Source organism: Taudactylus pleione, unplaced genomic scaffold (genome assembly GCF_031769625.1).
Source record: "Taudactylus pleione unplaced genomic scaffold, aTauple2 ptg000040l, whole genome shotgun sequence".
NCBI lineage: Eukaryota > Metazoa > Chordata > Amphibia > Anura > Myobatrachidae > Taudactylus > Taudactylus pleione.
Window position 1 is genome coordinate 20380245 of NW_028284442.1, and position 24850 is coordinate 20405094.

Below are 24850 nucleotides of genomic sequence, written 5' to 3' on the forward strand. Positions count from 1 at the left end.
GCGCACGACGGAGCCGGTTCTGTCGTGCGCATGCGCGAGACCCGGCTAGCGACGGGTGCTCTGTCGCTCCGGGTCTCGAACCAAAGAGAGTGAGCTGTCGATGGTGATTGACAGCTCGCCCCGTTTGGTAGCAAGCGGCAAACGAACGCCTGCCGTTTGTGGGCGGCCCCACTGACATCACAAGTGATGTCAGTGGGAGAGTTTCCGGCTCTATTAGAGCCAGAAGCTCTCTGGGGCTTGCAGCCACGAGACCCTACCACAAGGGTCTCGTCGCAAGCCCGATGGTCGCGATGGTCTTGACCATCGCGACTATCAACCTGGCCGTTCGAAATAGCTGTGGGTGGTCACCCACAGCTATGCGAGCGGCCAGAAGGCCGAACAAAAAAAAAAAATGCCCTGATTCAGAGAGAGCACTCGTTCAGAGCGTCCGTCTCTGAATCAGGCCCTGTGTTCTCTAGGTTGTTTACAGTTCAAAGACCTATCTGTCCCATTATACCTTGCTCCAGTCCCTGAAGAACCCCTGCTCAGACAGGTAATCATTGGAGGCAACACTCCAGCAGACACAAACATTTTCTCTTTTCTATCTAGACTTTTGGATCAGAGTAAAAAGTGACTTCCTGCATAATAGGACTAATGTGCAACTCTGCAAAATCCAACAGGAGGTGATGTAATAGTCCTAATTAGCCTGATTACCATTAATAGCCTGCTTTGTGTACTTAGCTACAAGTAGTGGACACTATCTGAATGACAATAAAACAGCAGGTGGAATTGGGGCCATGGTTTGAATTTTTATCTCTGGTATCATGAAAAGACTTTACAACATAAATAAATCTTTGATGTCAAGAATAATATAAAAAAAGCAGAATACAAATTACTTTAAGGTGTCTATAGTGTGGTTTCAGTTCTATAGCTTTCTAAACACCGTTGTCGTTTAACAAATACACAAAAAGCAAATGCATTAACAAATAGTAAAGTGCTTCTTAAAACATATTTACAAGGAGGCTGTTTACAACACATCCTGGATATAAAATGTCTTTTTTTTTTTTTCGCTTTTGTACCTTCAATACAATAAAATGTTTGACTGATTGTAGATACTTCTGCATACACATTGTCAGACACTGACTTCCAAGTGTGATATATCCATGATATCACATGCCAGCTATAACTATGGTGGCAGAGCAGAGGTGTCACATCTGTAAGGCAAGCGTAGATGTCTTGAAATGCAGTCATGTGAGGAATAACAGCATAAAGTTGCTGTACAGTTTTCTTCATGTGCATTCTGCACACTTTCACTTGTTCACTAGTATTTAAACAATGAAGTAGTCTTTATTTTCTCTGCTTCCATTACACTGTCTTCTTTACCTTCATAGGCAGTCATTCTTTATAATTTCCATTACTTTCTTGCCTGTGGCAGGTTTCCAGGGCAGGACAAAGCTTTTCATGTTGACAATGAGACGACCAGAACGTACATCTTCATAGCCAGCCACAAGATATTCTAGCCCTGAGAAAATCAGAACAGTGTCACCACATAAAAGTCTCTTCCTATCTCTTATTTTACATTAATATTAAAGTTTTAGTACCATATATGTGCCACATTTTTAAGTACAAGTGTTAATGGCAGGCTAGGCTGTGCTGGTAAAGTGGCTGCAGATAAATTACAGTTGTCAATGCCTGAATAATAAGTTCTAAGGACTTCTAGGCAGTTGGATATTAGATATCGCACCGCCTTTCCGTAGTTCTTCATTTTAATAGGACACATTACTACAGTTGCTCATTCTTCATGGCTCACTGATTCAGATTGTAAGATGTTATACTGAAAGCATTTGATGAGGTTCTCTGAATTCCTGATTTTCCCTATCTCCAATCACTAATACCACTTTCAGACAGAAAAATCCCTAAAACCTGGGTTTTTCCCATATCTTTCAACCCGGGAAGGACCCAGGAATTTGCTCCTAACCCCCTTTCACACAGCACATAATTCCCGGGAAATTCCCAGGTCGACCCCTTTCACACAGAACACAGATTATCCCTGCAATATACAGTGTGTCATAATAAATGGACTGCTTTTATGGCACACAGAGATGAGGTCATGAAAGGTGCAGTCCCTGCACCGCCATCTCAGCCAATAAGCGCTGCTTACTATGCCCGGAGTAGAAAAACCCGGGTCGGCACCTTTCGGACAGCCGCCAACCCGTATAAGACCCGGGAAAAAACCAGGTATTTACCTGGGTCGAAGTACCAGGAATTAGGTCCCGTGTTGACCCTTTCAGACAGAAAAAAAACCCGGGTCGACCCGGCTAGAGCCGGAAAATTACTGGGTTCTCTTCTCTGTCTGAAAGGGGTATAATTAGAAGTTATACTATTATAATATATGACATCCTAAAATGTGTTAATATAGTATAATATTATAATCAGTTATAGGTGGCAGGATGGAACAGAAAAGCTAGAATCCAGTAATTTGGTATGACAGCTAACAGCCAAGACTTGTAGCTATGCATGACCCATGGTCATCAGGCAAGTATGCAAATGTGGCTAGTGTCTATTATTAAAACAAGCCAATACAGAAAATAGGTGGGGCAGTGTAGCAGGGCTGAGTGTACCAGCGCGGTCACTCACCCTGCTACTAGGCATCCTCACCCTCCACGCCTGGATGGTGGGGGTGCCTTGGGGCAGCGGGAGCCCCGGGCATCAGAGTGGGGTGGGATCCGGAGAGATCCCAGCCCTGTTCGAGAGTGTGGCGGGGTCCATCCGCAAGCCGGCCGGCGGGCCAGGATCGGTCGTGATCCTGCCCCCCATCCGGCGCAGCGCCGCTACTCCACGTGCGTGATGGCGAGTCTGAATCTTGGGGGATTCAGACTCAGCCAATCAGCACGAGCCCCTTTGAATGTGGCGCCGATTGTGAACCAATCAGGGCTCACAGATCGGCAGCCAGCAGGGGATGGCCACGGCGAGCCAATCGTAGCTCGCCGCGTCATCACCCCGCCCCCTGGCGTCGGCTTGAATTAGCTGGCGCGAAGAGGGGAGGAGAGGTGCGACGGCCGGGACGGAGCGGGGAAGAGCTCCCGAAGACAGGAGAACGAAGACGCCGGACGAAGAGCCGCAGACCGGCGCCCACCAGGAGTGAAGACGGAGAAGGCGCCGGAGGCCCTGGGGCAGCAGTGTGCGACGCAAAAGAGCTAGCCCCGGCCACTGCTGCCCAGGTGAAGACTGCAGGAAGCCCGGAGGTGGCGGAAGTTGTTCCATCTCCGGCGAAGACCACCCGGAGGATGGGCCAGGCTCATCTCAGCCAAAGGCCCCAGGATTGGTAAGTCTTTTACACCTCCCTAGACCACCAGGAGTCGGCGCTAGGCCGTGGGTATTGTAATTCGGCGCTAGGCCGTGGGTCATAGTAATTCGGCGCTAGGCCGTGTCTCATTGTAATTCGGCGCTAGGCCGTGGGCACTGTAATTCGGCGCTAGGCCGTGTCTCATTGTAATTCGGTGCTAGGCCGTGGGTACTGTAATCCGGCGCTAGGCCGTGTCTCATTGTAATTCGGCGCTAGGCCGTGGGTCATAGTAATTCGGCGCCAGGCCGTGGGTACTGTAATTCGGCACTAGGCCGTGTCTCACAGTAATTCGGCACTAGGCCGTGTCTCATTGTAATTCGGCGCTAGGCCGTGGGTCATGTTAATTTGGCGCTAGGTCGAAGGAGTTGTTGCTGTCGGCGATAGGCCGTGATCATTGAAATGCGGCGCTAGGCCTTGGACAAGGAACAGTCAGGCTAGGCCGCAGGCAGGCAAGGGCATAAGGCCCCAGAGGCATTGTTCGGAAATTGGCCAGACGGTCAGGCCCCCATCAAAGGTAGACCGGGCTGGGACCAGGACCTTATCCCCCTCAGTCAGGCCCCCATTAAAGGTAGGCTGTTGGTAAGTCGCTGTATCCCCCACAGTCAGGCCCCCATTAAAGGTAGGCAGTGGTAAGGCAGCTGTTATTGTATTGGGTCCTGTGCGGGCTCTTGCTGTTGTGTTCATCTACAGGTGCTGAGATCAGGACTCATCCAGCAAAGGGACAAGATTATTTTCGGTGAGCGCAATTGTTTTGTGTGCTGTTTGTGTTGTGTGTCACCCAACTTCCCTTTTCCCTGTCGGGCGTTTTCGTTCGGGGTACACCCTTGTGCTTGGCACGTAGGTGTAGCCAGTCTGAGGCCTAAAGTGCCAATGATGACCATCCACTGATCCCAGTGGAGGTCACCCCGCCTCAGCACCTTGTTCTTTTCCAGGGCCAGGAGTGGAAACCCAGTTCGACTGTCCGCGTCCGACCTATGTTCCAGGACCGTCAACGGGAGCGCCCTCGGCGACCTGAAGGTGAGAGTCTGGGAGTCAGGAGGTAAGTGTCCGAGTCCACCAGCACCACAGCCGAGGTTTCACACTTACAGTTCAGGGGGACCCCCCCCCACACCTCTTACAGCAGCGCCATGAAATCATTACAGCATGGACATTTTGAGATTTGCAATGAGTAGTCATACCTTCCAACACTGGCCTGCTGGCTACTCAGGGCAGGTATATGCAGCATCAGCTAATCATATGAGCTGATACATAACACCCACCTTCCTGGCATTCAAGACAAACGTGTCATCTGTGGGAAAGGTTGGCTAGCATCCTCAAATCAATACCATCACACATAAACTGAGATAGCTGGGAGGTATGAGAGAGGATGTACTATGAAAATGATCAATATTGACTACACCCCAATAATTAACATACTAACTCACCGTGAGCGCTGGAGCAATTCACAATTGCTCTGGCGTGGAGACAGCTGATCCGAAAATCAGCCTTCTCCCCAAAACGGCTTCACTGCTCCTTTCGGAACATTGAAACTTAGCACTGCTAAGTCGACTTGGCAGTGCTAGTATGCCTGCATAAACGAGTTCACGCTGGCGCACGAAGCCCCGGCATCCGGCGAAAGGAGCTGGACAAAAGGATCCCTCTTCACAACTCGGGACTCTTCACAACTCGGGAGCAGGGTGAGAGCGAAGTGCGGAAGCAAACTCCATCTAAAGATGGCGAATGCTCCCGCAGTCAAGCTCCAAAGATATTGTATTTTCAGAGCTTGATGAATTTCTCCATACTAGTGTATGAATTTCTCCATACTAGTGTATACTAGTGTATGGGAACAGCGGCCCACATCGCAAGTGAAGGTAAGCAGGAGATAATTGTGATATCTCCTGCTTTACCTTTTTGATTAATGGCCAGAAAATTTAGTTTCTACAAAAGCAGATGAAAATTTTCATTTTCACCTGCTTTTGTAGAAATTAAGTGATAATGAATAGACCCATTGGCCACTATAACTTATGACCATTGAATTGATACAAATGTAGGATTATATATATTGAACACGAGTTTTTGAAAGCTGCTGAGCCTCTGCAGCTTTGAGTGCTGGGTTTAGAAGGGCAATTGTATTACATGCAAAACTAGCCTGATTTTGCATGTTTTACTATTGCCCTTTTAAATTCAGCTGTGAAACTGACAATAGGGGGTAAATTTACTAAGAATGGAGTTTGGTCGAGATGCCAATCTCAGGAAAGCTTAGGCATGATTTTCAACTTGCAAATTGACTAAAGATAAAGGCCCTGATTCAGACCCACTCGCAAGCGGCTGTCCGCTCGCAAGTGGGTCGATGGTCTGCACTGAGCATGCGCACGACGGAGGGAGCTCCGTCGTGCGCATGCGCCAGATGCGACGAGCGAAGGAAAGTCCTTCGCTCGTTGTGTCTGATCAAAGGGGGCGTGCTGTCGATGTTGATTGACAGCACGCCCCCTTTGGTGGGCGTGCCTCCCTGACGGGGGCGTTCCCACGGGAACGCCTCCCGTCAGAAGCCGGCCCACTGACATCACTAGTGATGTCAGTGGGAGTGATTTTGGCTCTGATAGAGCCAAAATCACTCCGGGGCTTGCGGTTGAAAACCTCAACCGCAGGCTCCGGCTCGCAGTTTCGATGGTCGCGATGGTCACGACCATCGCGGCCATCAAACTGCACGCTCGTATAGGCTGTGGGTGGTGACCCACAGCTATACGAGCGTCCAGGAGGACGCTCCATTTTTATGGAGGGCGGCCCTCATTCAGAGCGTGCGCTCTGCTCAGAGCGTTCGGCTCTGAATGAGGGCCAAAGTCGGCTGAGTTAGAGAGAGATTTCTCTCTTCTCACTAGTAAAACTCGGGTGAGATAGCAAACTCGAATCTTATCACCATCGGGCAAACTTGGAAGTACTTTCACCTAAAAGATACAGCTTGCAAATTTACCAAGAATGGAGATGACAATCTCGGGTGAGATGCCTGCAAACTCTCTGCCAAATGGAAGTTTTAAACCTCCAGAGCTGCGAGTTTGGCTGAAAGATACACAAATCATTGTGATTTGTGTATGTTTCTGCCTGTAAATAGTTTAAATAGGGTATATGTAAAAAAAAAAGGCGACCACTCCTGGTAATGTAGGTGAGTATGTGTGTGTGTGTTTATGTATGTAATAAAACTGTACTTTCACGGTGTGTGTGTTGTGTGTTTTTTTACACATTTCTTTACAGGTGAACTACAGGTACCAGTGGGCCCTTAATGCCCTGCATGCTGGTACTTGTGGTTCTCCAAGTACCAGCATTCGGGGGAGGCTTGCTGGGACCTGTAGTTCCACTGTAAAGACAATGTTGATATTTCTATTTTTTACACACTATATACACTATCAACCCACCACCCACCGCCCTAGGGTGGAGGGGATAGCCCCGGGCTATCAGCCTAGGCCAGGGGTGCCCTGGAGAGGGGGACCCCTTTATTGGGGGGGTCCCCAACATCCCAGGGATCCCTGGCCTGGGCTGAATAGCGGTCAGGACTAATGCTGCGGCTGGGGGGCCCGGTGAAAGGGCTCCACTGGCTGTGGCATCAGCCCCCCACTAGAAAGGGTCCGGTGCTGGTTTTAATTATAGGGGGACCCCTACGCAATTTTTTCCCCCCTATACTTAAAACCAGGACTGGCCCTGCAGCCTGGTGCTGGTACCTAAATTACGGTGGAACCCTACTTGTTTTGTTCCCCGTAAATTTAGGTACCAGGACTGGCTGGCAAGTCCGGGGCTGGTTAAGCGTTAGGGGGGGGACGACCCTATGTCATTCATTTTTCATAACACTTAACCCGTTTTTTACAGATCTTAACACACAAGCAGCCAGCACATATCTCACTGATATGTGCAGGCGGCTAGCTCGGGAGAGATATGCAGAGAGAAGCTCGGTAGAGATTTGCAGAGAGAAAACACTGCAATCTCAGGTGAGTAATCTCATCTTCATTTGCAACTCGGGGGAGATATCTCGATCTGCTTCACCATCGACCAACTCATTTTCAGCTAAACTCACTTCTTAGTAAATTTGCGAGATGAACAACGGGAAAATCACCCGAGATGCAAATCGAGATTAAAAGAAAATAAACTCGACCATTCTGGATTATCAGTAGATTTACCCCCCGGTTGTTTATTAAATTTACCCCTTAAACATTTTGTTTAAACCGTGTGCATGTTACATGTGTTAATTTTTATGTCTACCGTTACTTCTAACTAATGATGCCAATATAACTATAGATTAAAAAAACTATGGTAATTGTCAAAAACTGGAATATAACAGTAAGCAAGTGGGTCACAGATAGTATACCAGGGTTTAGGATGGGACAGGTACAGCCCCATTTAGTCCATGATTCTGGATACAGAGTTCTCTTTCCACGCAGTATCTTCAACTTTGTCATTTTCAAAACCTTTTTAATCTTCACAATAACCTCAGCATGAGAGCCCCTGTCATGTGCTGAGAGTATCTTGATTTTCAGCACTGTCCAAAATTAAAAAAAAAATGACATAAGAAAATAAATTGGAAGGCACAGAACACCAGGTACTCCTTACATGTGTTGCCTATTAGTAAATGTTGTACTTGTAGTCCAATGATCACACATACTGTAGCTCTATATAAGTACAGTATATATACATTTTACAGTTACTGGCAATTCATTTATTTATCAAAAAAAATGGTTACTTTATCAACTCCACTTGTGTGCTTCAAATAGATAAACTAATTCAAGATAGCTGAACAGTTATTTAGCTGGAACCCCTCCCCCCACCTCATGAGCCCAACATATTCCATATTATTCCACTAAAACAGGGATGGGGAACCTCAGGCCCAGGGGCCATATAAGGCCCCCAGAATCATTTGGTCTGGCCCTCAGAGCTTTTTTCTGCTAACCTCATCTGGCTAGCAGGGTGCCTATAATGGTACCCTGCAGCCAGAATCTATGCAGCAGTGCCACCTGGGGCGTCCTTAGGACGCTTCAGACGGTCACACTGCTGCCCTTACAGCTCCCCAGAGTATCCTCAGGATACTCCGGGCATTGCTGTAATCACCGGCGATTGTGGCCCCACCCCTGTGTGACATCACACGGAGGGGCGTGGCCTGTACCAGGCACGGAAATAGTATTATATATATCAAAATGGCCCTCGGCAGAAAAAAGGTTCCTCACCCCTGCACTAAAAGCTGCAGGAAATGAAGAAGTGCAGAATTATATGGCTACATACACTAGTTAGCAACAGAGACCAAAGTTTTATTGCATATAATCATTAACATATCCAGCTATGTTTTACTCATAAGTAGTTTTTTTCACTTTCCTTAAAGGCTCCCAAGTTTTGTTGTCAGGTAATAAATTGTGTCCTAATGAAGCACACATCCCTCTTCCATAGTGAGAGTGATGAAAGGGTGAAGGACCTGTGAGCTACAGGAAGATTTATGCATTTGGTTTTTGTTTTGCTTCCACTCCTTATCTTTAAGGAAGATTAAATATCATCACTATCACGCTCAGGAAACCAGAGCAACGTAACCAGATTTTTTCACCAACAAGAGACCCCGTGAACTTTCCCTCGCAGGTCGCACTGTCTTTGTCGGGTATAACTTATCTCCTGATCCACTCCCAGTAAGGAAACAGGTGCGGACAGCTTTAACAAATGTGTAGGGAGTTTTATGCATACACAGTCTTATAGCAAAAATACATATATTATTTGCTATTGGAAATGTGAGACTAAGCATTGTGTGATTCACCATGTTAGTAAGAAGTTTTGGTGCCAAATGTGAACATATCTGCTACTTATTAAAATTATTTTTAGAGTAACTTTTAACATGCGTGACATATAATTGTGTAGTATGCATGCTTCTAACATCAGAACTGCTTTCTTGGCCCTCGGGGGCTTAAACATCAGTGTGAAGGCTTCAGACTTCACAAAGGTCAATGACAATGGATCAGAGCAACAATGCTGTTTGTGAAGTAATTCATATTCTATACCCTGTTAATGAGCCATTACACAAAGTAGGGTTATAAATGAGCAGAAATAGTTGTGCATCCAGACCTGCAAGACAGCATAACCTAGTAAGTTCTACTATTGAGATCTAAAGTCACAATCAGCTATTGTGTGTGTTTAGAAAGCTGCAATCTAATATAGCCAAGCATTATAACTATGAAATGTCCATCTAATATTGAGACAATATACTGCTACCAGTGGCGGCTCCAGAGGTGGGGCTGCAGCGCAGCCCAAAATTCAAATAGGGGAACGCCAACGTTCACCGACATATCGCTGGTACACACTGGCCGATGGGCAGCATATACATTGGCCTATCAATTGATCGGGCAATGTATCTGAAAGTGTGTACACAGATTAAGTTGTAGCCAAATTATTTTGCACTTGGATGTATAGAAATGAAAAACTCCAGTAAAAAAAAACGAAATTTGCAAACAATAAGGGGACATCTCTTATAATGGCATTCTGATCTCACAGCATACTATTATCACAGCAATACTCTTGAAATGTCAAAAGACAGAATATTACCTATAACTCACCATAGGAGTATTTCATGCTACAGAACACTTTTGGACTTCCTAATACTTGCTCCTTGCACTCACATTTCCCTAAAATAAAATAAAATACAACAGTTATATACACACACAAACACACAAGACCTTAAACTTAAAAGTTATGCTAATTATAGTAGTGAAATATTATGAACTCTTTTTGCAAATTACTTCAAAAGTGAGATATACATTTGTTTAACATTAAGTGGAAGTGTGTGGACATCCCACGTGTATCCTCATGTGCCAGCATGGAGAGAGAATTTTTATCCATATTTAGTTTCATTAAATACATTTGTGAGTTATTAATTTTGCTGCCTGAAATATCATATCTATTAAAGCTGTGGAGAGACCAGGCTGCCAGAAAAACTACAAGACCCATGATGCATTGGGGCTGTCCATAGAGGTTAGACTTGTGGAACAGTGAGAGGGACAGAGGAACAGAGCTGAAAGAAAGCTTTATGTAGCAGATAAGTGTGAAAGCTGGGTAGGAGAAATTGCAGAGTGGGGGATATGAAACTAATGGGGGAACCAATTAGGCCCGATATTTTTTTGGGCGCATAAAACAGGATTTTAACGTTTGAATTGCCTCAGGCAATTCAATTAGAACCCATCTTATTCGCCCGATAAAATATCTGTTTTCGGGCGATTACACATAGGATTCGTGATAAGTTCACGGATCCTATGTGTGAATGCAGGTGCCTGTCTGGAAACAACTGAGCCCCTGAATAGAAATGCTCGATAAGCAGGGGAGCCGCGAAGGGGGGAAATTACCCGGGCTTGTTGTAGGGGCCCAGGCCCACTGCCACCGTCTGCCCCCCCCACACATTGCCGCCGCCCCCTTACTTGTCAGCAGCACAACACATGCTGCTGTGTGCTGGGCTGCAGTGAGACCAGAGGGACTACTGCTGATAAGCAACAGCAGTCTCCTCTCCCTTTGTTGGGGTGTGAGGGAGTTATCACCCTGATTGCTCCGGTGCTGATTGCACAGTGCTGGGTTTTTTTTTCATAAGGGGCCTTACCATGCCTCCCGCGATTAGGCCACGCCCTCAATAAGTACGGTCTTTGGGGCTAATTGAATTAGCCCGGGGGACCAATTCGCCGGAACTAAGCAGATGGCGTGGAACTAAGCAGATAGCAAGAGAACGATACAAAAAGTGTGGAATAAAGAAATAAGAAACAAGTGAGAGAGAGCCCAGAGAAACAGTATATATATATATATTAAAAATGTTAAGTAGGTCTGTAGGTATTATTGTGAACCGTTAAGTTGGTCTGTAGTGCAAAATTTTCATCTGCGGATAACTAGTTAATTTGTAGTTTCCGTATAGCCGATAACATAGTATTTAGTAGAAAGCATTAGTTATGTGACTGTGATATCGAAACCTGTATTTAAATATTAGTTGTGACATTCTTGGTAATTAATAATTTAATTGAACTGACCCACTCTAGTTACTATATAGGGTCACTAGAAAAAAAAAAAAGCCATTTTGTCTGTGTCCGGGGGAGGGGGTGAATCCTTGCCTCTCTGCTGTTGTGTGAAGGTGTTAAGACACAAAAGTGCTGCCTAAAGGCCCCCATACATGGTGCGATATAGTAGCCGATCCGATGGATTGGAACAATATTGCTGCTATATCGTTCCATGTGTGGGCATGATATTGGCTAGTGCACGCTCCCATGGGATCGTACATCGCTCCTCCAGAACTTTCTGCATGTTCAGTTTATCAGGGGGAGCGATGTATGATCCCATACAGTGCTAGGCGGGTGGGGGAGCGGGATGCCGGCATATCGGGTGATCGCTCTGTGTGTGGGGACCGCCCGATATGTCAGCCATCGGATCGCCCGTCGCATCGCAAGGTGCATATCGCACCATGTATGGGGGCCTTAAGACAGAAGTGCAGGTTCCTGACAACATACCTCAACAAGGTAATTTCAGCCTGTGATAATCCAACATACTTTAACATCTACTATAAATGTATTCAAGTACCAAACTTATATATAATTGTGCTGGTGGATATCTTGCTAAAAGTCTGAATAGACTAAAATGTTGATGCCAGTGGTGATGTAAGCTAAATAAAATTATCTCACATATGTGTTTTAGAATGCTACAATTTTCTGACTAGAAATCCTTGGTACTGTAAACTGAAGGTATGCTCGCTCAGCATACATGTACATGACTCTGGGATGCTTTATTCTATTCACATTTTACCATATCTCCCAACAGTTCCTAGTCCTGATTTGCCAGGATTGTCCCAAATTACAGGAAGTTGGGTGGTATAGCCACTCTTCACAGTGATTGGAAGGTTTTGTACCTGCCAGTGGTATGTGTAGCAATTCAAAGGTACTTTTAGGATTGAAAGCGACCTGCGTCTTTGGAAACTTAGGCACGAACAGTGCAAGGATCTGGCAGTGGTTTGTACTGTGTAAAACTCTAATACTCACACATCAGTGGCTACAAAAGGTTAATCTTTGCTGGAACTTTAGCACAGGTGTTCCATGACATGCAGATCAGTAGCACTCCCTTTGTTGACATTCCATAGAGGGGAAGCGGTAAAAGCTGAGCAGTTTTCAGTTTATCCAATAATTAGAAAATGGAATGTTTGTGCAGTCCAACAAAAACAAACCACAGTAAATGCATTTCTTATTGAAATTCATTAATTCTAATAGAAAACTAAATTAGAAAATGGATTATGAAAACCACAATTCTTGTTCGCTATGATACATTTCATGCTTGGTTAGGTAATGAATGTGCTACATTGTATGTAGGTACAGTACTTGTCTCTATTTGTTCCGCTCCAGTACTTAATGCAATTTATATGTTCTATAACAACAGTTTTACAATTGCCTTTATAACCTATAATAAATTATAGGATAAACAGTACGGCACCAACGATACTTACATCCTTCCCAACTGTCTGATTTATATAGAATAGGCCTGATTTGAGGGATCTTCAATATGAATATTGGGAGGTAAATACCACTTATTGCCATTTGCACAGCAGGTGTCACCAGTACAAGATTTTAGGGGATGAGAGCCCTTTAGAAGTGATAAGTATGCCACTTTTGAGCATACACTCCCAATACAAATATCTGAAATGTTGGGAGAGATGCACACACTTGGTGATATATATTGCTCATTCTATCGATAAGCGATATATCGCGAGTGCATCGGCAACTGTATACACCCAATATGACTGTGAATTAGGTAGTTCACAGACCTATCAGGTCAGCCCTGCAGCACAGCCGATGCCAAAATATCTGGAAGATATATCGGTGCATCTGGCTTTGTGTACGGGCGACCCATCAACCCCCCACACACTTGCTGCTGACCGATTCATTGTAAAATTGTGTACTCAGCCTAAAAGAACTATCTTCAAAATACATTGAAAGAATACTGAGTCATACAAAACAACTATTTAAAATGAAAATGTATTTTGGAAAACATGCATCATTTTTAATTTTACTTTAATGCTATGTTCAGATGTTTTCCTTTCTAGTATGGAACACTTTACGTCACGGGCTAAGCAAATTCATGGAAAGCATTAGCAACAGTGATTCCTATACACTACTCTGGGCAACCACTTTATTAATTACATCTAAATTATAGCAAATTCATTTCCATTTGTCTAATAGCCTTGATTTGTTGGGGAATGGTTGAGTTCCAATAAAGCTACTTTCTTGATTTTTGCAAAGTGCAACTCAGTTGGGTTGTATTGTAAGTTGCCATACCCCATATGCCTTATAATGTGCTAAGACTTTGCATTCTGACATGCCTATTTACTGTTGGACTGAGTTGCTTGCTATATGACTGAGTGTAGATCGTCATATTATATAATGTTACCCTCCAATGACCCCTTGCACCAACTCTCTGATTATGAAGAGAAGGCCGCATTGGTGTCTTTCAGCTACTTTTGGTGTTGTACTTTTACCAATAACTTGACTGCAACTAGCCTTGCGGAAGTCTTAGGTGTGCCCTGGTTTCTTTCTTTTTTTATATGAAGTTTTGTTATATTACACTACTGGAATTGTCTCTGTTTTCTTATGACCGGATACATGGAGACAAGTTTGTGTGATTCATGAAGACAAGTATTGTGCGGTGTACATTCTACTTAAAATTCTTTTCGCAACATTATTTGAATTATTAAACTCTGAGGTGCCCTTGTCCTTCCCCTCTCTCCATTGCTGTACATTAATTATGTTTAGTATTTCCTCTACATAACTGAACACTCATATTGTCCTTTATAAATAACAGGAACATGTAAAATTCAGTGAAGTATTTACCTAGTAAGAACAAGATCTGTTCTATAATAAAATGAACACTGGCTCTCCAGCACATGGATGTAGTAATGAGTGTTTACCCCGTTGTGGGTGTAGAGCCATGACGTGTCTGTTCTGCCCACGTTCAGCAAGATTGCCAGACTCTCTTGGGAATCCGGGAGATCACCCACTATTTCGGAAGTCGCTATTTCTAGACTTGCCAAGTATAACTTGGGGTCAATCCTATTCCGTGCGATGATCTCGCCAGTGCGAGCCATCGCGGCAGTGGCTGCACTTTACGGCAGCCCGTATTCGCCAATTTTGTTCTCAGCCCCTTAGGGCTGCGAGCAAAATTTGGCGAATTCAGGGTCGAGTCGGGATGCGAAGTGCTATGTACCCTTCGCAGCCCGACTCGACCCTGAATTTGCCAAATTTTGGCAAATTCATTGCACCCTTCACACGGAATAGGATTGAGTCAATCCTAATCCGTACGAAGGGTGCGATATGCCGTTGCAAAAGCGTTAAAATGCCGGCAACGGACCGGCACATCAAACTTCGCAACACGACTCGACCCTGGCTCCGGGCTGCCGTAAAGTGCGGCCAATGCCGCGATGACTCACACTGGCGAGATCATCGCACGAAATAGGATTGACCCCAAGTTATACTTGGCAACTCTAGAAATAGAGACTTCCGAAATAGTGGGTGATCTCCCGGATTCCCAATGCTATATAATCTCTCAAGATGCTTACAGGCTTTTAAAATACAATTTGCTAACAATAATAATTCTAAAACTTAGAACTATACATAATTGACTAGTTAAATAAACAGTTTATGCCGTTATAATTTCATGCAAGTAAACAGTTAGAAATACATAGCTGCCAGTACTATATTTATCAGGTAACAGTACATGTAAAGGAAACAGTTTGGAATCAGCAATACAATAAGACTTTGTTCAACTGTGAGAGAGCCAAGAATTCTCACCTGTGTGACGAAGGGCTGAAAATCCCTGTTCATCTTCCCATTCCTGATTCTGTCCACTCTCATTAAACATAGAGAGTTCAGGAATTTCACGGTGCCAGTCTATTTCGAAGCTACGTATTGACAGAAAATGACATGATAATTTATAACTAGACATATAATTTACGTAGGAACAGTAGCTATAATTCATATTTAAATGTAATTATTAACTTGCATTATATAGTTTTCTAAACAAATGAACGTAAAATCATTTGCAACAGTATTATATATCTACACATTTTACAGATCTATTACATTCATGCTACTTTTGTCAATCAATTATTACAACACTACTTTGATAAATCAATATATACACACAAACACATCAATTACAAATATCAACCAAGTGTCCAGTATCACAGCTGCAGCAGTTAAACTACATTTGCAGATTTTGACGAACCAAATGTTGCCGGCGTCCGTCATCATCATCAGTTCACAACTTGCATCAGGGGTTGAGAGCCTGCAAGGCATCTCGCTACCAAACAAGTGCATATATCTTAGGACACATTGCAAGCTGACGGCACTACTGTACTTTGTCTGCATCTACACACCCCCTTCAACCCCCATCCTAACCACCATGGTGCAGAAAAACATAAGTGAAAAATGCAGCTGAGTGCGCACAGCAAAAGACATGCATGCATAATAAAAAAAGAGCCCCCTTTAATGTTCCAATGAGCTTTGCTTCAGAGCCAAGATCAGCTTCGTTACAGTACATAAGGGGAGATGTACTAAGCCTTGGAGTGAGATAAAGTGAAGAAAGATAAAGTACCAAACAATCAGCTCCTAACTGTCAGTTTACAGGCTGTGTTTAATAAAAGAAAGTTCCGAGGTGATTGGTTGGTGCTTTAGTACATAGACCCCATAGCACCATCACGTCTGCAGCAGCAGACATTGAAGAGAGATCATAGTAATTCCAGTACAAAATCTTTATTTCTTAATTAGTTACCAGACAAAACCACAACATCCCGTGGGATGCAGTCAGGAAGCCGACGGTCGACATGTCAAAATCCCGACGCTTGTCATTATACCTACGCCTGGAGCCCGACAGACGCGGACACCCGGTTTTAGGGGCTCCCGTGGGGGACTTAGGGTTAGGCACCCCCCTGGGAGGGTTAGGGTTAGGCTAGGGAAAGGGGGGATTAGGAACCCCCAGGGGAGGTTAGGCACCCCCCTGGGAGATTTAGGTTTAGGCTGCGGGGAAGGGGGGGTTAAGTTTAGGCACTTAGGGGGGTTAGGCACTAGGGGGGGGGGGGGGGAGGTTAGGGTTAGGCACCCCTAAGGGAGGGTTAGGGGAGGGGGTAGAGTTAGTGAAACTTACATAAATCCCCTGTTGGGATTTCCACTATTGCCGGTCTGCCGGCGTCGGGATTTGAACCGCCGGCTTTACATCCCATAACCTACCATCACCAGTTCATTTATGCTGTTTTGCACCTGACTCAATTATTAATAAAGAATAATGCTTTTGAACCTGATTTGGCTTATTCTACCTTGTATTTTTTTTAAGATATACTATTTGCTTTCTTAACCAACCAAATACAAGTTCTTATCCATGCTTAAGGGAAAAAGCACATGTAAATCATTTATTATTAGCGCAGAACATATCTCGACTCAAAAGTAGGCCTCTCAGCATTGCTAAGGAAACAGGGCTCTAGCACAAATTTTGGATTGATACTAGAACTTACTTGGTGATACAGTCTCCAGTAATAGGATCACAATTTCCAGCGCAGTCACATGGCCTACAACCATACTCTCCAAACCCCCAGTACCCCACCATGCAACGGTCACAGCTAGAGCCAGCTACACCAGGTTTACAAGGACAGTCTCCATTCTGGGGGTCACAGAATGTGTATGTGCTAGAAGTAAGCTTTGCTGATCCAACTGGGTGACAGGAACACGCTAAAGACAAAAGAAAATTGAGAAAGTTATTCACTTTAAAGCAACTACACATGATGATATATGCCAAAATAATATTACATAACCTTTCCTGTGCATTTAGATATTTTGACAGCAACTATATGCACTAACGGTCAAAAGTTTTAGAACACTCCCATTTTTCCAATGTTTATTAAACTTTAAGCAATTGTAGTCTAGTAAATAACCTAAAGTGATACAAGGTAAGCTGTAAACTGCTAGAGGTTAATAAACAAAAAAATCAAGTTAGCAAAAACTAAAAGATAGTGTAAATTTTACAGGGAACAAGTAATGGGTTGGGAACTTACAGGTGTTCTGCAGCAATGTAAGGGGCATGCCTGGGCCATGTAGCACCGATAATGGACTAAAAAAAAAAATACAGGAGTTCTGAAACGTTGGACTGGTAGTGAAGTTAGGTGGTTGGTTGCCGTCAACAGTCACCAGTAGTCTATACAAATATATGATTAAATGAAAATACTTTTTTTCTATATGTAATATTTATTTTTACAAGATCATTTAAATTAAATTCATGTGGGGTGAGAGGATGCATTTAGGGAGCTACCATGTAACTTGTTAACATGTCACTATAATGGTGCAAACCAGGGGTCACTGTAATGGTGCAAACCAGGGGTCACTGTAATGGTGCAAACCAGGGGCCATTTCAGTAGCACTCAATCCTGATAGTTGCACTATTATTTGCAATTGCGCATGTGCAAAAATTTCTGAATTTGTTTGTAGGCCATAGCATAAACTCACAGATGGATGACCGCCAATACATGCTGCTGTGTTCACTTTTGGGTGTGACTCGAAAATCAGACCCCAGGCCTCTACGTGTAATGGACCACCACCGTCTGATGCAGACACACTATTTGCTAGTTAACGCAATTCGACCAATTTGATACAAATGTTCAAACATACAAAAGTGTCAGATGTAACATAGACTCTCATATTTTTGATTATGACATAGATAAGGATAAACTGAGCAGTATTATAGGAAACAATGTAAAACTATACATGAATTAAAGGGTAACAGTACGTTAGACTTACAAGTAACATTTTAAACTTTCTTCCAACATGCGCATTTCCAACTGAATCCAAAAATGTCTTGCAAAGCACTTTAACAAACCCAGCCCCAAATTCTGGAATTAGAGTGTACTCTGTGCCTGATTCAGACCCGGTCGCAAGCGCTGAGCGCTCTCAACCGGGCCGATGGTGGCCCAGAGCGCATGCACACGACGGAGCCGGCTCCGTCGTGCGCATGCGCGAGACCCGGATAGTGACGGGCAATCCGTCGCTCCGAGTCTCGTACCAAAGGGGGCGTGCGGTTGAGTGACAGCACGCCCCCTTTGGTTAGAGGGCCAGGGGGGTGGCTACCCAGATGGAGGCGTTCCCATGAGAACGCCTACCGTCTGGGGGCGGCCCCACTGACATCAGAGGTGATGTCAGTGGAGAGATTCCGGCTCTGTAAGAGCCGACATCTCTCTGGGGCTTGCGGCAACGAGACCCTACCACAAGGGTCTCATCGCAAGCCCAATGGTCGCGATGGTCTTGACCATTGCGACCATCTTCCTGGCCACTCGCTATAGCTGTGGGTGGTCACCCACAGCTATGCGAGCGGCAAGGAGGCCGTTCTAAAAAAAAAAAAAAAGACCGGCCCTGATTCAGAGCGAGCGCTCTGTCAGAGCATCCGGCTCTGAATCAGGCCCTCTGTGTGCAAGGTGGAAAATGAGGCACATTCACATGATAGAAATGTACTGCAAACACACCACTGCGATCGGGACTGCGTTCAGTGACCACACAGACCCATCGTAGAGAGATTGACAGGCAGTACCCTTTGGGGGTGATGACGGGGGGTGGTCGGCGAAACGCAGGAGTGCCAGAGCGTTTCAACGCTGTTGCTTGGGCGTGCATAAATTATCCACTGCAATGCCATACGCAGCTTGTGTACTCACTGAGTGCAATGAGGTTAGCAATTCCTGAGGAAGGTCAGAGCTTGTGCAAGTGTGCGTGAGGTTGTGATTGTACTCCATGTTACTGATGGTTTTTCAGTCTTGCTAAGTGTTACAGATGTGTGTAAGGTAAGGTGGGCGTCCTTATGTTGTGCTGCGACGGCATAGCGATCACAGAGGATTAACATATCTTCGCCGTGAGACAATTGCATTCGCAGTTCCGATCGGTACTGAATGAGGCCCTATGATAATGCAAGATTTCATAGGGCTTATGGAGAGGTTCATGCGTCTGCAAGTGGTAACCCGTGCCAACCATTGATTTCATGCCAGCTGCTGCAACCGTTATCATTCGTATTGGTAGTTGCAACAGTCCCATGCCAGGTGCAAGAGATCCATTAGAAAGAGGATTACCTTCCCCGTAAGCATTACTCAGAATCGCGCTTTTGATGCATTCCCATGACACTCCCACAAGTCAGGGCACTTACGCACAATCACATTGCCACCGCCCACTTCCCTCCTCGCAATGTCCAATTTTACGAAAAGACAGATCCTGCCAAGTTCCATCACACTCAAAATAGGACGGACAATGACATACACAAAGATTTGCAAATTTGCTTCTGCGCATGCGCTGTCTCCAAAAACTATATATATATATATATATATATATATATATATATATATACACCATACAAAGGAGCCATTCTTGTATTAAGAAATAAATTGTCTTTAAACTGTGATCTTTTGTTTAAACAAAAAAAAAAAAATTAAATAGAATATATTTTGCAAAGATATTCTCCCTTCTATGCTTCATATAAAACTATGATAAAAAAAAAAGAAATAAAAATGTATTTTGAAAAATATTCTAATTAGAGGTTAAAAAACGACTTTAAAGTGTTTAATTTTTTATTACAATTGACTCGGTACCTCTGATGCTTTGTTAAATGTTCTGGCTGGGATGTATTGTCTTGCTGTCACACTGTATGTTTTAGTTCCTTTAGCTTAATCTAAGACCATGTAATGATCTGCCCGCTTACTCTGCCCCACATACTGGTGCCAACCAATTAAGGTGTAGCCATAAACCGTTACACACCTGCAGACATAATACGTTCTAGGTCCAGCAATAGCAGGTGCAATCCAAAATCATGGCACGCTCTTGGTAGGTGATGAAGGGAGAGCCGGATTAAGGGGCCCCTTCTTTCAGGTCACCTCCACCTCCTTCCTGGCCGGAGTACACTTCTGCACTGTGCAGTCCTGGGCCTTTTCTAAGTGCCGGACGACTAATGGGGACAGAGCAGATAACAAGTGGGGGTGGGCCAAATAACGGGATGGGTACAGAATGCCAGTGGCCAGGATCCCGGTCTTCAAAATCCTGATGCCGGCATCCCGCCTGTGAGATGGCAGCCAATCAGCTCCCAACTGCCATCTCACAGGCTGTGTTTGAAAAATGACAGTGGGGAGCTGATTGGCTGGCACCTTATCACTTTCTTATCACTTTTCACTCTGTCTCTTATCGCTGCTTAGTAAATAGACCCCTCAATCTGGCCCTGGATGAAGGTGCAGATATCAAAACGTTCAATCTTGCAGTATGATATCCTTGGGCCCAATAATACCATTTAGTGGTTCTTTGTAACACAACGGGACACTCATTATATCCCTTCAGTTATAACCTGGGCCCATTTCAAATGGCTTATTTTCTTTTTTATTGTATATTAAAGTGTATCCCCTCTGAAATAATAAAAAACATGACTCCTTCTATTGACAGACCAAAATCCTTTTTAAAAATAAAAATGTCTTATTATTGCACATATCTTCCCTAGCACATTTTAACATTTATTTCTTACAGAGGGGTCTATTCTTTATTACTAAAAAATATATGGAGATAATTAGGTTTAGAACTCGAATGGAGTTCTACCTAATTACCGGAGGAATTCATCATTCTTCCTCTCCATAACTATCTATTTAGAATAGCTGTCATTTTTGCTATGACAGCTTTTAGGAAAAAGATACTTTTCCCTGCCTGCTCCTACCTTACCGCAGCTGTAATCAGTAGCTTCTGTTCACAGAAGTAATGGAAGTGAAAGGACTTGTTCTCCAGTTTTCTAACCAGCATTAGCATTGGTCATTTCTGCAGCATTCACAGACAAAGCAAAATATAATGGGAGTCTTTGCAAATGCCAATCATGGGACCTAGACACTAGTAAATAATAAAGTAGGCTAATTAGAGCAAGTAATCTCTGCTCACCAAGAGGCGTTATTCCCGAGTGCCTATGTGTATCAGCCCTAATTGTGCAGAGTGCAATATAGGTAGGTAGATTGTCATATATAAGGCTTACACATGCAGCCACACAGTTTGGGTAACGAGATGTAAGTATACAATCTGTTTCTCTGCTATCTTTTTGTTGGCTTTTAATACTGTATTTCTGGCAAAAGTAAAGACAAGTGAAGCAACAGCAGCACTTTCAGCAGCTATTAAAACAGTGACTGATAACAAGATGAAATCACCACCCACTAACTCTGACATTTTGGCTGCAGGCTGTTGGCTGGAACTACACAGTTCTGCAGAATACATGAGTCTGACTTTGCCTACCTGTCTGCGAAAATCTGATTGCTTAAACGCATGCACGTACATTCTTTAGTCCTGGAGCGGGAAGTCCTAAATGGTGAATCATGTCGCTGTTACTGTGCATATCTGCACACAATACAATATAACACTATGCTTTCCTTACAGGAAACATTCCACAGTGATGTAGAAAATGATGTTTGTATAACCACACGGCTACAAGCGTCTCTTAAGATATTTTAAAAACACTACAAAGCATGTTTCTAAACACATTCTGTATATTGTCACAGCACTTTATTAATTCCATCACAACATAAATGCTTTGTTATAAAGTCTGAAAAAAACAGAGAAAACTGTATATATGCAGTAGTTAAGTAACATAACTTGAAAAAACTCACTAGATTGATGGCATATTGAGATAAATTATATACAGATGATCCAAGACTTTCACGTCAAGTAATATCCATTCATTTGGATAATAAGTCTTTTTTTTCATTCAATTTGATAGAGTATAAAAGTTTTAAATTATAGAGTATAGTTTTAAATTGTATATGTTTGCTCACAATTTGCAGGCAAGATAATCTCTTATAAATAAATAAAAATAGCATCTAACAGATCTAAAATCCAATCTCCTGCGCTTACCAAATAATACATCTATGACTAGGGGGCCTATTCATCAACACTAAAAAAACGTTTTTAAGGACATTTTCCTTAAATAACGTTATTTTGGTATTCATGAACAGACTCATATATCTCCTTGCTAAGTTCCCCTGCGTTAATTTCCACACTCCCCATACATTAGTATGGGGATGTGGAAATTGTCGTATTCATCAAATTCCGAAAATTATGAATTTTCGGAATTTGATGCAGTTACTATTCGCCACTGAGGTGGCGAATAGCAGAATTGACTTACCTGTATCCACGTGTGCAGGTCCCCCGACGAGTCCCTCTAGCGCTCTGCTCTGTCCTCAGGCTCCGGAGGCTGGTCTGTCATGTGTGCTCCCCAGCAGAGCACAAGAAAGTTTAGAAAAATGAAAAAAATATATTTTTTTTTCTAATCTGTCATGTGGTCTGCTGGGAAACCACATGACAGACCAGCAGCACGGAGCCGGAGGCGGCTGCGCAGACAGGTAAGTCGGGGGGGGGGGGGGGGGAGAGGTGAGTGGAGGGGGGAGGGGGTACACAAACTTAACGCATCTGTAGGCAGTGCTGCGCATGCGCTGGTTTTACAGATGTAACAGCGCATGCGCAGCACTGTTTCCAGATGCGATAAGGTAGTGTAGGCAGGGAAAAGTATCTATTTCCCAAGCTGTCATCGCAAAAATGACAGTTTTTCGGAATAGATACTTATGGAGAGGTGGAATGGTCAATTCCACCTATAATTAGGTAGAACTCCATGCGAGTTCTAAACCTAATTATCTCCATCGAATTTTTAGGTTTAATGAATAGGCCCCTAGATCTGGAGTACAACCCGTAAATTAAATACCTCTGGCTCTATAAGGTTTTCTCATTATAACTTTATATGGTTTAAAATTCAATTATGGGCATCTCATGGTATTAACACTCTGTTGCTCGCCTCACTTGGACTAACACTAGTGCTCGCGTCGTATCTGTGAGATACATATATCCAATGCTGAAGATATTATTACACATATCTCTAATCATTTTTGGAAAGGGTGGAAAACAACATCGAATGCATTTTTAAGAGCATATATTTAGAAAATGACGCACAAGGTAAAAAGATAGATGGGGAGGGGCCCTGTAGGCCCAAGTGCTCTCTAGTAGTCACAAAAAAAGTGAGTCATGTATCTCTCAGATCACACACGACTAGCAGAGTGTTAAGGACATCAACCCTCACTATATTCAGCATAAATGTATTGTGTGTTAGACTGAGTAACTACGGATGTTTGAACAACACAAGCTCAAATGTCAGTGATTTTGTTAACAATTTTTGTAAACCGCTGGAGAACATTTATTTGCCTAATCAGAAGAAGGGAGTAGGTATGTTGGTAGATGACCTCCTTAATATAGTTTTGAAAATAAACCTTAATAGATCCTCCCCTATTACCTGCTTAACCAATCAGGCAATCAAAGTTCCTTAACCTCAATCTTGTGTACATCTCCTGGAGGGTCACAGAACCAATAACAAAGAAGTATACTTTTTACTCCTCTGTTCATCGCACATAATCTATTATCTTCATGATCCTGCTCAACCACAATGTAGCCCTAAGGTGACCATGGCACTATGCCAGCCGACCTCCCAGACCTAACTTCCCCCACCCTCCATTCCACACATATACGAAATAATAAATCTCACCTCCAAAATGTCACAATTTACAATGCAATTTTTAGCCCTTTTTACGGATATTAAGAATACCCCGTCATCACTTCTACTGTCATATGGAAAATTCACAAAGCAGTGATAAGGGGTCATAAGCCTGACCTATAGATCCAGGAAAGATAAACTAGCAAAATAAAACAATGTAGTCACCCAGACGGGATGTAGTCAGTATCCTGGCATGCGGGATGCCGACGGTCTAAATACCCGCGCCGGCATACCGAAGATAAGTATCGGGGGTTAGGGGAGGGTTAGGGTTAGGCACTAAAGGGTTAGGTTTAGGGAGCAGGGAGGGTGAGGTTAGGAATAGGGAGCGGGGAGGGGGAGGTTAGGTTTAGGGAGCGGGGAGGGGGAGGATAGGTTTAGGGAGCAGGGAGGTTGAGGTCAGGTTTAGGGACCGGGGAAGGAGGGTTAGGGTGCAATTTAGTTCAGTCAATACATTTGTGTATAAACCGAAGGGCACACAATATCAAGAAGCATAAATAAGGAGCTCTGTATAGAAATATTTTAAAATACAGTCTTACATCAAAATATGCTGTAAATAGAATTGCAACTACAATTTTTATTGAAAAACGTTAAATCAAAGTTTATTTAACATAAATATACATTTGTTTTTTAGTCTCCCATGCCAGACCATCATTAAAAAACATAAGACTTTAAGACTGTTGCTATGCTACTTGTAGATGCTATCTATCAATGTCTGCAAGCAAGAAAACAGTGCCAAGTTGGAGCAAGAAAGAAAAGGAGTGAGATCAAAGCGTAAGTAACATTTAATGAAAAGCAATTTGGTGCTAGCTCTGCCAACTATTGTGTCATGATCTATAAGGGTGAGGGTCGTACAGTATAGCATAATAGCTTTACTTTACACTACCCAGGTTTTTTTTTTATTCAATGAGTCAAAATATATATCTATGGGATCATAGTCTACTTTTGAGG

At 43.6% G+C, this 24850-nt stretch overlaps 1 protein-coding gene across 3 annotated transcripts in view; it reads right to left on the reverse strand.

Annotated features, from left to right (window-relative positions):
* Window positions 1–770: 770 nt before the first annotated feature.
* Window positions 771–24850, reverse strand: part of NTN4 (netrin 4) — a 212618-nt gene continuing 188538 nt past the window's right edge. For 2 of the 3 annotated variants that reach the window (XM_088454585.1, XM_088454584.1), the window contains exons 6-10: window positions 16839–17052; window positions 15121–15230; window positions 9877–9945; window positions 7659–7829; window positions 771–1501 (exon numbers count right to left, since the gene is read on the reverse strand). In XM_088454585.1, coding sequence (XP_088310711.1) covers window positions 1365–1501; window positions 7659–7829; window positions 9877–9945; window positions 15121–15230; window positions 16839–17052 — 701 coding nt within the window. In that variant the 3' untranslated portion in view covers window positions 771–1364. Of the gene's footprint in view, window positions 1502–7658; window positions 7830–9865; window positions 9946–15120; window positions 15231–16838; window positions 17053–24850 lie in introns of those variants that run through there. The other variant, XM_088454586.1, reaches the window with a different exon arrangement.